Raw genomic sequence first — 12,828 nt, forward strand, 5'->3', positions numbered from 1 at the left:
TGTCATAGAGGGCATGTAAAATCCAAGGAGCAAAAATTAATAACCCCCCCCAAAAAAGAAAAAGAAATTATCTGATGAGAAACATAAAACTGGCAATATGCCATTAACGATATATGGCAAGTGGTAAGGAAAGGCTAAGGCCTTGGCCTATGTTCATGACTGGTGGCTCAGCTTTTCATGAAGATGGACTCCCTCTCAAAAAATAAAAAAAATAAAGCTGTGCGTTCAGAGAGTCCAAGTTTGTCCGCTGTTGCGATGTCTAGTCCTGACCTTCACAACACTGTATGGGAAGAGAAGGCTCCTACCACCATTTTCATGCCCCCTGCAAGTGCAGGGAGGAGCACCACTAGTCCAGTTACTGATATTGAGATTGAGGATGTTACTGTAGAAGTACACCAGGATGAGGAGAATATTGATGTAGCTGGCACTGAGGAGGAAGTTGACGATGAGGATTCTGATGGTGATGTGGTTTGTTTGAATAAGGCACCAGTAGAGACAGTTGTTGGCCATGGGATGAAAAAGCCCATTGTTATGCCTGGGCAAAATACAAAAAAATCCACCTCTTTGGTGTGGAATTATTTCTCTGTGAGGATGAGGATGTAAACACTGAAGGGGTGTGGAATCAGAGGATGAGTATAATGAGGACAAGATCTTGCCTCTGTAGAGCCAGTTTGTGCAAGGAGAAATTAATTGCTTCTTTTTTTGTGGGGGCCCAAACAAACCAATCATTTCAGCTACAATCATGTGGCAGACCCTGTCGCTAAAAAGATTGGTTTGTTAAAGTGTGCATGTCCTGTTTATACAATATAAGGGTGGGTGTGAGGGCCCATGGACAATTCCATTTTGCATGTCTTTTCATTATCTGCCACATCATTCCAGGGGTGCTGCCCTATATGGGGTGCTGCCCCTATGCCTTATCAGTCTAGGGGTGCTTCCCCACTGCTGTTTAAATCCAGGGGTACTGCTGCCTTTCTACTGTGCTGTGTAATTCTCCAGGGGTACTGCCTATGCTGTATCAATCCAGTGGTGCTGCCGTATAATTCCAGGGGTGCTGCTGTACTTAATCCCAGGTTTAAAGTTTAAAATAAAGCCTAGAGCAGAATATAAAACAAGCTTTAACATCACAACCAGATTTGTGAAAACATATAGCCGCAAAGGTGGAAATAGAAATTTCAAGTTTGACAAAGTGTTTTCCAATAGAGTGGGGAGAGACCACATTTGTGGCCAATGTCAGTCAGATTACATTTGTGGCCAATGTCAGTCAGATTCAGAAGAGACAGTATCATAATCCAGCGGAATGTGACATGGCAACATTTCTTACTACATTTTCTCTGGCAACTGCTGGAGAAAACTAGATTTTCTAAACACACCTATGTCTATATGTCTGCCATATATTTCCAGGAGTGCCCTCTCTGAACCCGCTCATCTCTAGTAGATATATCTTCTAGTGTGCAGTGCACTGTGTACCCAGAAATAGAGAGTGGTTCAATTATTTCATATTAGGGACTCAAATGAATGGCTCCAATTAGTAAACCTTTATTTTGAGTTATTAATATTCCACATTTTGGGCTTATTTATAAGATGTGCATTTGTTGTACAGGGTTCTTTTCCTTTATTTTGTAAATGTTTTCTCCTTAATAATTGTACAGTGTAATGGCTGCATAGGGTTATCACAAGACCTTGCGGTGTAAGAAGAACAGAGTTTCAGTGATCTTGCACTGTATCAGCTTTCCATTGCATTGCACCACTATATGGGCCAGGAGCTCCTGTAAGACACAAACAGTTACTGAATAAGGGCCCAGTATGGAGTCTCATGGGGTCTTACAGCTATGAAGCTGTCTGGCTTGCCAGGCTGAGGCATGTTGGTGGCACAGAGGTTAGCATTACTTCCTCTCACAGTCCTACATGTAATATGAAATGAGTTTGGACTAGAGTGGTAAGCTCCACTAGGGCAGGGGCTCAATAACAAAAAATTAACAGCACGGTCCTGCTTAGTACTGTACCAAGACAAAACCAAAGGATATTAACTGTTAAACAAGCGCCTCAGCAAAGGATGAGAATGATAATTGTTGAAACCTATTTCAGAAATCCTGCGCTAGCCAAGACTATATGTGTAATAGTGTGGCAATAGATAAACAAACAAGAAAGGACGGCTGCGCTGGATTTCAGAAATACATGTGATGTAATCAGTAGAGAGAGCCAACGTGTCAATTATTAAAAAATAACAGATTTATTAAAACACTAACAGTGTACTGAATAAAAAGCAATAAACATGAATATTCCTCAATAACTTAGTCTCAAGGTGTCAATCATTTTGCAGCTGTGACATGTATTGTTAAAGTCCGTGTTCCGTAGCTGAAAGTGGTGCTGCTCGTAGTGCACAAAAATGAGTGCCCGGTTAACGGACCAGCCCACTGGAGAGGTACTAATTATTGAATGACCCACCGGCAACACACCGTCACTCCATTATAGGAGCATTACAATTGCATTCTGTGCTCATTTTTGTGCACTACGAGCAGCACCACTTTCAGCTACGGAACATGGACTTTAACAATACATGTCACAGCTGCAAAATGATTGACACCTTGAGACTAAGTTATTGAGGAATATTCATGTTTATTGCTTTTTATTCAGTACACTGTTAGTGTTTTAATAAATCTGTTATTTTTCAATAATTGACACGTTAGTACTGTACCAAACCTACCTGAACTCAACTTGCCCCATCCGCGGCTGCTGTGGGGGCACAGGAGGGGCTGCTAAAACATCTAAGGGGATGCTTTATTTAAAAATAAAATATTACTAAAATAAACAAGACACACAGGTATGCTTACATGCGTGTAACTGGGAGCTGTAAAAAATGATAATAAGGCATCTGCCACAAAATATGTAAATAAAAATGCAATTATAAAATGGAAGAATAGAAACCCACGAGATTTTCACAAAATAAGTCTCCAGACCCCGTGGAGGGTTAAATATCCAATTTTGATCTTGTGGTATGCACCAGTTAATTTGCATCCCAGCATTAAATCCGAGATTATCGTAATCCCTGAGAATGGAGAAGGGGGTACAAACTCGGAGGCTTTGGTCCCTAGTTTTTCAGTTTGTCCAGTAATGTGGTAATTATAGATTTGCTTGGTTAAAGTCCTTTCTTTTCCACAACAAGATAGGAGTGGAGGTGAAAGCCTGTGTGTTGTTCCTGATTGTGTGTGCCTCTCTAAAGGCCCATATACATGGGAGAGATGTGTGCTGAGCGAACCGCTCAGCACACATTTCTCCCGCCGCTCAGCACAGCGCAATGTGTGCTTAGTGACGTGGGGGGAGGACGGGGAGCCGCTCATTTCACTCAGTGGGTGAAATGAGCGACGTGCTAGATTGGCCTGCATGCAGGCTCAATCTAGCACCGGCGATAGTGATGCTGTAGGGGGTACACACGAGTGATCTGTGCTTAAAATCTAAGCAATCTAGTCAGATTGCTTAGATTTTAAGCATGGATATCTCCGTGAGTACCCCCCCTAAGTATTAATCACCTTCTTGACACTGTCCTCTTCCTCTTGCCTCTTCTCATAATGTGAAAAGTCATTAAATATGGAGGTGGTATGTTTGTAGCTAGTTATGATTCGGAGAACTTAGCAAGCTTTTTCCAGGGGGACCACCTGTCGCTGAAATGATTGGTTTATTAAACTGTGCATGTCCTGTTTAAACAACATAAGGGTGAGTGGGAGGGCCCAAGGACAATTCCATTTTGCACCTCTTTTTTTTCTTTGCATTATGTGCTCTTTGGGGCCTAGTTTTTAAAACTGCCATCCTGTCTGCCACAGCTGTGCCACTCCTAGATGGGCCTGGTGTTTGTGCTGCCCACTTGTGTCGCTTAGCTTAGTCATCCAACTACCTTGGTAAAAGCTATTGGCTTAAAAACAATATTGTGAGGTGCAAGGTGTTCAGAATAGACTGGAAATGAGTGGAAATTAATGTTATTGAGGTTAATAATACTGCAGGAACAAAAAACAAAAACAAATTCTGTGACTTTAGCTGTTTTTATGTTATTTAGAAAAAAAAATCCAGATCCAAAACAAAAATCAAAACCCGAAAGGGTGGTTTTGGCAATACCAATCCAGATCCAAAACAAGAAAGGAGATCCAAAACCAAAACCCGAAATGTGTTCGGTGCACATCTCTAACCTTTACACTTTTCTTTGTCTTGATGCTAAAAAGTGAGAGATTATTTGGGGGATTTGGTATAATTAATGCTTTTCTAGGTGTGGTGCACTCATGAAAACCTATGTGATGAGGAGTCATTTGAGGAGATTGGATGTTTGGACTTTCCAGCGATCAATTATTCCAAGTACAACACCAAGAAATACCGCTATTTTTATGGATGTGGATTCCAGCATCTCATAGGGACTTGTCTTGTCAAAGTGGACGTTGTAACCAAGGGTCTAAAAGTAAGTCACTTGTAGCTTATGTCTTCTTCACATGACTTGAGATATTGTGATGTGATCTGTTTCATAGAATATTCATGTAACAAAACACTGAATTGAAACAATTACAAATCCACAGTGCAGTAAAATTAATTCATAATATTGTATATGGTGTGCTCAAATTGTGCCCATCTAGTGTGCCACGGGCATTGTCACTTAGTCGTGCCATCCATATTGCCAGAGACTTTTTTTTACAAAATAATTGTCTTATTTGCATCACTAATTTGACAGAATTACTTTGTTCGGGAATCCTAGATACTGGTGTTGGCAGTGCATGCAGCTGCTGTGTGCAACTCAGACGCTAACCTGGGTAAAAAGGCAAAAGACAGAGGTCCATTTCGAGTGACCTGCACCCTGCATTGTTCTGCTCAATCTGTGACTTTAAAGTTTTACCAATTCCTGTGGGTCACAAATACTAATCCTAAATGCCTAGGACACTGCAAGCGACTTTGTATGCAGTTATGGTGTGAGTAAGATGCAAAATTCAGGTAATGTCCATGTTACACCAGACGTCTTGCACTACTGTATATGGCCCAAAAATATACTGTAGGTGTGTGAGGATGTGTACTTGGTCAGGGACATACTGCATTTGCAGTGTTTGTGGTGGGAAACATGGAGAAGCAGTGGGCTTAGGTAATCATGCATGTTTATTACACTGGTGCTCCTGGACTTTGGGGAACATGTATCAAGACTCTTAAAGAGTGGACAAGTGGAGAATTTGCCCATAGCACCAATGGATGTGGTATAATACTGTAGATCTACACATTTTAGATAGATAGTTAATAGGTTGACACCATATGGTCGACTTTCAAATGGTCGACATTCAAAAGGTCAGCTGTGTCTAAGGTCGACAGGTACAAAATGTCGACATGGACATGGTCAACACAAAAAGGTCTATATGTTTTTTGCCCAAAATGTGTCCATTTCACACACTGAGACCACAATTAGTGCAAACATAAACCCTTGTGGGCTCACTTTACTCCCCACACTCCAGGCAGGTTACTATTACCATTCAAAGCCCACATAGACAGTAAATGTTGAAAACAATCCCAAAAAGTTGTGTTGACCTTTTACCAGTCGATCTTTTGACCATGTCGACCTAATGCACGTCGACCATATGGGGACGACCTATTGACTGTCTATCTATACATTGGAACCCAGCACCAAACACCTTCTAGCTGGCATTTATCAAGTACAGTCTATAAATTGCTAATTATAAGCTGCTATTGGCAACTCCTCCACTTGTTCACTTCTCTAATCTTTAGGCTTCATACTTCTCCCCTTTGTTCTCATGTTTCAAGGTGTTGAGTCACAAAGTATGAATTGCTTTGGTGGGTGGACAGGCAAGAGACATCCCATGGCAAACGTGTTCCTGTACTGGGGTAGTGACAATGGAATGGAACAGGTGGGAGTGTTGTATGAACATCCTGAAGACACTGTGTTGGGTAATAACTTGGGACATAAACAGGCCAGTTATTCTGTGTGGGTAAATAGCTGCAGATCAGAGTCTAGATGCAATGGACTTTGGTGTCTGCATCTACAGAAGCATGATATTTAACTACATGTATACTTATTTAAATGTGGTTGTTACTAGAGATTAGCGGGTTCGCTTCCCTGAGAACCAAACCCCTCCGAATTTCACTATCTGAGCTCGGATCCGAGTCAGGCTCGGGTTTTCCCGTCTGACTCGAAAACCATAAACGTCATTATTGCGCTGTTGGATTCTCACGGGGTTTATATTCTATATAAGGAGCCGCGCGTCGCCGCCGCCATTTTCACTCCGGCATTGAAGAGTGTAGAGAGAGGACGTGTCTCCGTCCTCAGGGGGTCATTCTGAGTTGATCGCATTGTTGCCGCCCACTGGGGAGTGTATTTTCGCTTTGCAGAAGTGCGAACGCTTGTGCAGCAGAGCGCCTGCAAAATCGTTTTGTGCAAAACAAGACCAGCCCTGTAGTTACTCTTCGTGTGCGTTGATTCTAACGACGGAGGGACAGCTTTTGACATCACACACCCGCCCAGTGTTCGCCCAGCCACACCTATGTTTTCCCCGACACTCCTACGTTTTTCTAAGCACTCCCTAAAAACGGTCGGTTGACACCCAGAAACGCCCACTTCATGTCAATCTTCTTGCATTGTGCTGTGCGACTGAAAGCTTCGCTAGAACCTGTGCAAAACCACAAAAGGACTTTGTACCCGTACGTCGCGCGTGCGCATTACGGTGCATACGCATGTACAGATTAGCCGTTTTTCTCTATCGTCCTAGTGGATGCTGGGGTTCCTGAAAGGACCATGGGGGATAGCGGCTCCGCAGGAGACAGGGCACAAAAAGTAAAGCTTTAGGATCAGGTGGTGTGCACTGGCTCCTCCCCCTATGACCCTCCTCCAAGCCTCAGTTAGATTTTTGTGCCCGGCCGAGAAGGGTGCAATCTAGGTGGCTCTCCTAAAGAGCTGCTTAGAAAAGTTTAGCTTAGGTTTTTTATTTTACAGTGAGTCCTGCTGGCAACAGGATCACTGCAACGAGGGACTTAGGGGAGAAGAAGTGAACTCACCTGCGTGCAGGATGGATTGGCTTCTTTGGCTACAGGACATTAGCTCCAGAGGGACGATCACAGGTACAGCCTGGATGGTCACCGGAGCCTCGCCGCCGGCCCCCTTGCAGATGCTGAAACAAGAAGAAGGTCCAGAATCGGCGGCATGAAGACTCCTCAGTCTTCTTAAGGTAGCGCACAGCACTGCAGCTGTGCGCCATTTCCTCTCAGCACACTTCACACGGCAGTCACTGAGGGTGCAGGGCGCTGGGAGGGGGGCGCCCTGGGAGGCAATGAAAACCTATTTTTGGCTAAAAATACCTCACATATAGCCTCCGGGGGCTATATGGAGATATTTAACCCCTGCCAGAATCCGTTAAGAGCGGGAGACGAGGCCGCCGAAAAAGGGGCGGGGCCTATCTCCTCAGCACACAGCGCCATTTTCCCTCACAGAAAGGCTGGAGGGAAGGCTCCCAGGCTCTCCCCTGCACTGCACTACAGAAACAGGGTTAAAACAGAGAGGGGGGGCACTAATTTGGCGTTAGAAATATATAAAAAAGATGCTATAAGGGAAAACACTTATATAAGGTTGTCCCTATATAATTATAGCGTTTTTGGTGTGTGCTGGCAAACTCTCCCTCTGTCTCTCCAAAGGGCTAGTAGGTCCTGTCCTCTATCAGAGCATTCCCTGTGTGTGTGCTGTGTGTCGGTACGTGTGTGTCGACATGTATGAGGACGATGTTGGTGAGGAGGCGGAGCAATTGCCTGTAATGGTGATGTCACTCTCTAGGGAGTCGACACCGGAATGGATGGCTTATTTAGGGAATTACGTGATAATGTCAACACGCGCCAAGGTCGGTTGACGACATGAGACGGCCGACAAACAATTAGTACCGGTCCAGACGTCTCAAAAACACCGTCAGGGGTTTTAAAATGCCCGTTTACTTTAGTCGGTCGACACAGACACAGACAGGGACACTGAATCCAGTGTCGACGGTGAATAAACAAACGTATTCCTTATTAGGGCCACACGTTAAGGGCAATGAAGGAGGTGTTACATATTTCTGATACTACAAGTACCACAAAAGAGGGTATTATGTGGGATGTGAAAAAACTACCGTAGTTTTTCCTGAATCAGATAAATTAAATGAAGTGTGTGATGATGCGTGGGTTCCCCCCGATAGAAAATATGGGCGGTATACCCTTTCCCGCCAGAAGTTAGGGCGCGTTGGGAAACACCCCTTAGGGTGGATAAGGCGCTCACACGCTTATCAGAACAAGTGGCGGTACCGTCTATAGATAGGGCCGTCCTCAAGGAGCCAGCTGACAGGAGGCTGGAAAATATCATAAAAAGTATATACACACATACTGGTGTTATACTGCGACCAGCAATCGCCTCAGCCTGGATGTGCAGAGCTGGGGTGGCTTGGTCGGATTCCCTGACTAAAAATATTGATACCCTTGACAGGGACAGTATTTTATTGACTATAGAGCATTTAAAGGATGCATTTCTATATATGCGAGATGCACAGAGGGATATTTGCACTCTGGCATCAAGAGTAAGTGCGATGTCCATATCTGCCAGAAGATGTTTATGGACACGACAGTGGTCAGGTGATGCAGATTCCAAACGGCACAAAGGTGTATTGCCGTATAAAGGAAGAGGAGTTATTTGGGGTCGGTCCATCGGACCTGGTGGCCACGGCAACTGCTGGAAAATCCACCGTTTTTACCCTAAGTCACATCTCTGCAGAAAAAGACACCGTCTTTTCAGCTTCAGTCCTTTCGTCCCTATAAGAGTCATATCTGCCCAGGGATAGAGGAAAGGGAAGAAGACTGCAGCAGGCAGCCCATTCCCAGGAACAGAAGCGTTCCACCGCTTCTGACAAGCTCTCAGCATGACGCTGAGACCGTACAGGACCCCTGGATCCTACAAGTAGTATCCCAGGGGTACAGATTGGAATGTCGAGACGTTTCCCCTGCGCAGGCTCCTGAAGTCTGCTTTACCAAGGTCTCCCTCCGACAAGGAGGCAGTATGGGAAACAATTCACGAGCTGTATTCCCAGCAGGTGATAATTAAATTACCCCTCCTACAACAAGAAAAGGGGTATTATTCCACACTATATTGTGGTACTGAAGCCAGAAGGTTAGGTGAGACCTATTCTAAATCTAAAAAAATTTGAACACTTACAAAGGTTCAAATCAAGATGGAGTCACTCAGAGCAGTGATAACGAACCGGGAAGAAGGGGACTATATGGTGTCCCGAGACATCAGGGATGCTTACCTCCATGTCCCAAATTTGCCCTTATCACTAAGGGTACCTCAGGTTCGTGGTACAGAACTGTCACTATCAGTTTCAGACGCTGCCGTTTGGATTGTCCACGGCACCCCGGGTCTTTACCAAGGTAATGGCCGAAATGATGGTTCTTCTTCGAAGAAAAGGCGTCTTAATTATCCCTTACTTGGACGATCTCCTGATAAGGGCAAAGTCCAGGGAACAGTGGAGGTCGGAGTAGCACTATCTCGGATACTGTTACAACAGCAGGGGTGGATTCTAAATATTCCAAAATCGCAGCTGATCCCGACAACAAGTCTCCTGTGCTTAGGGATGATTCTGGACACAGTCCAGAAAAAGGTGTTTCTCCCGGAAGAGAAAGCCAGGGAGTTATCCGAGCTAGTCAGGAACCTCCTAAAATCAGTGCATCATTGCACAAGGGCCATGGTAAAAAAATGGTGACTTCCTTCGAAGCAATTCCAGTCGGCAGATTTCATGCAAGAACTTTTCAGTGGGATCTGCTGGACAAATGGTCCGGATCGCATCTTCAGATGCATCAGCGGATAACCCTATATCCAAGGACAAGGGTGTCTCTCCTGTGGTGGTTACAGAGTGCTCATCTTCTAGAGGGCCGCAGATTCGGCATTCAGTTTTGGATGTTGGTGACCACGGAGACCAGCCCGAGAGGCTGGGGAGCAGTCACACAAGGAAAAAATTTCCAGGGAGTGTGATCAAGTCTGGAGACTTTTCTCCACATAAATATAGCTAAGGGTAAATTTATAATGCTCTAAGCTTAGCAAGACCTCTGCTTCAAGGTCAGCCGGTATTGATCCAGTGGGATAAAACATCACGGCAGTCGCCCACGTAAATAGACAGGGCGGCACAAGAAGCAGGAGGGCAGTGGCAAAAACTGCAAGGACTTTTCGCTGGGCGGAAAATCATGTGATAGCAATGTCAGCAGTGTTTCATTCCGGGAATGGAAACTGGGAAGCAGACTTCCTCAGTAGGCACGACCTCCGCCCGGCAGAGTGGGAACTTCATGGGGAAGTTTTCCACATGATTGTAAACCGTTGGGAATTACCAAAGGTGGACATGATGGCGTCCCGTCTGAACAAAAAAACGGGACAGGTATTGCGCCAGGTTAAGAGACCCTCAGGCAATAGCTGTGGACGTTCTGGTAACACCGTGGGTGTACCAGTCGGTGTAGGTGTTCCATCCTCTGCTTTTCATACCTAAGGTACTGAGAATTATAAGACGTAGAGGAGTAAGAACTATACTCATGGCTCCGGATTGGCCAAGAAGGACTTGGTACCCGGAACTTCAAGAGATGCTCACAGAGGACTTATGGCCTCTGCCGCTAAGAAGGGACTTGTTTCAGCAAGTACCATGTCTGTTCCAAGACTTACCGCAGCTGCGTTTGACGGCATGGCGGTGGAACGCCGGATCCTAAGGGAAAAGGCATTCAGGAAGAGGTCATTCCTACCCTGGTCAAAGCCAGAAAGGAGGTGACCGCACAACATTATCACCACATGTGGCGAAAATATGTTGCGTGGTGTGAGGCCAGGAAGGCCCCACGAAGAAATTTCAACTCGGTCGATTCCTGCATTTCCTGCAAACAGGAGTGTCTATGGGCCTCAAATTGGGGTCCATTAAGGTTCAAATTTCGGCCCTGTCGATTTTTCTTCCAGAAAGAATTGGCTTCAGTTCCTGAAGTCCAGAAGTTTGTCAAGGGAGTATTGCATATACAACCCCCTTTTGTGCCTCCAGTGGCACTGTGGGATCTCAACGTAGTTCTGGGATTCCTCAAAACACATTGGTTTAAAACCAGTCAAATCTGTGGATTTGAAGCATCTCACATGAAAAGTGAACATGCTCTTGGACCTGGCCTGGACCAGGCGAGTGTCAAATTGGTGGTTTTTTTCTCAAAAAAGCCCATATCTGTTTGTCCATTCGGACAGGGCAGAGCTGCGGACTCGTCCCCAGTTCTCTCCCTAAGGTGGTGTCAGTGTTTCACCTGAACCAGCTTATTGTGGTGTCTTGCGCCTACTAGGGACTTGGAGGACTCCAAGTTGCTAGATGTGGTCAGGGCCCTGAAAATATAGGTTCCAGGACGGCTGGAGTCAGGAAAACTGACTTGCTGTTATCCTGTATGCACCCAACAAACTGGGTGCTCTTGCTTCTAAGCAGACTTTTGCTAGTTGGATGTGTAATACAATTCAGCTTGCACATTCTGTGGCAGGCCTGCCACAGCCAAAATATGTAAATGCCCATTCCACAAGGAAGGTGGGCTCATCTTGGGCGGCTGCCCGAGGAGTCTCGGCTTTACAACTTTGCCGAGCGGCTATTTAGTCAGGGGCAAACACGTTTGTAAAATCCTACAAATTTGATACCCTGGCTAAGGAGGACCTGGAGTTCTCTCATTCGGTGCTGCAGAGTCATCCGCACTCTCCCGCCCGTTTGGGAGCTTTGGTATAATCCCCATGGTCCTTTCAGGAACCCCAGCATCCACTAGGACGATAGAGAAAATAAGAATTTACTTACCGATAATTCTATTTCTCGGAGTCCGTAGTGGATGCTGGGCGCCCATCCCAAGTGCGGATTATCTGCATTACTTGTACATAGTTACAAAAATCGGGTTATTATTTGTTGTGAGCCATCTTTTCAGAGGCTCCGCTGTTATCATACTGTTAACTGGGTTCAGATCACAGGTTGTACAGTGTGATTGGTGTGGCTGGTATGAGTCTTACCCGGGATTCATAAATCCTTCCTTATTGTGTACGCTCGTCCGGGCACAGTATCCTAACTGAGGCTTGGAGGAGGGTCATAGGGGGAGGAGCCAGTGCACACCACCTGATCCTAAAGCTTTACTTTTTGTGCCCTGTCTCCTGCGGAGCCGCTATCCCCCATGGTCCTTTCAGGAACCCCAGCATCCACTACGGACTCCGAGAAATAGAATTATCGGTAAGTAAATTCTTATTTTTTCACTGATCGCTGTGCTGCGAACAACGGCAGTTAGCGATCAACTTGGAATGACCCCCTCAGTGTCCAGCATCAGTTCAGTGGTAGTGTCTTGTGCTGCATCAGTCCAGTCACAGTGGTGGTGTCCTCTGCTGCCGTATGTCCAGTGCTGCTGTATAAGTCCAGTCCAGTGGTGCTGTGTTGAGCTGCATCTGTCCAGTGGTGGTGTCTTGTGCTGCATCAGTCCAGTCACAGTGGTGGTGTTCTCTGCTACCATATGTCCAGTGCTGCTGTATAAGTCCAGTCCATTGCAGTGGTGCTGTGTTGTCCTGCATCAGTTCAGTGGTAGTGTCTTGTGCTGCATCAGTCCAGTCACAGTGATGGTGTCCTCTGCTGCCATATGTTCAGTGCTGCTGTATAAGTCCAGTCCAGTGGTGCTGTGTTGAGCTGCATCTGTCCAGTGGTGGTGTCTTGTGCTGCATCAGTCCAGTCACAGTGGTGGTGTTCTCTGCTACCATATGTCCAGTGCTGCTGTATAAGTCCAGTCCATTGCAGTGGTGCTGTGTTGTCCTGCATCAGTACAGTGGTA

The 12,828-nt window shown here is 45.6% G+C and overlaps 1 protein-coding gene across 4 annotated transcripts in view; it reads left to right on the plus strand.

Annotated features, from left to right (window-relative positions):
• The window catches only part of LOC134966447 (carotenoid-cleaving dioxygenase, mitochondrial-like), a 405,306-nt gene that overhangs the window by 357,955 nt on the left and 34,523 nt on the right, over positions 1-12,828 (plus strand). For 3 of the 4 annotated variants that reach the window (XM_063943198.1, XM_063943197.1, XM_063943199.1), the window contains one exon: positions 4,256-4,441. The exons of the other annotated variant lie outside the window; for it this stretch is intronic. In XM_063943198.1, the coding sequence (XP_063799268.1) occupies positions 4,256-4,441 (186 nt within the window). The remainder of the gene's footprint in view (positions 1-4,255; positions 4,442-12,828) is intronic. 4 annotated transcript variants of the gene reach the window in all.

This window comes from Pseudophryne corroboree, chromosome 10 (genome assembly GCF_028390025.1).
Source record: "Pseudophryne corroboree isolate aPseCor3 chromosome 10, aPseCor3.hap2, whole genome shotgun sequence".
In the NCBI taxonomy this organism is placed as follows: domain Eukaryota; kingdom Metazoa; phylum Chordata; class Amphibia; order Anura; family Myobatrachidae; genus Pseudophryne; species Pseudophryne corroboree.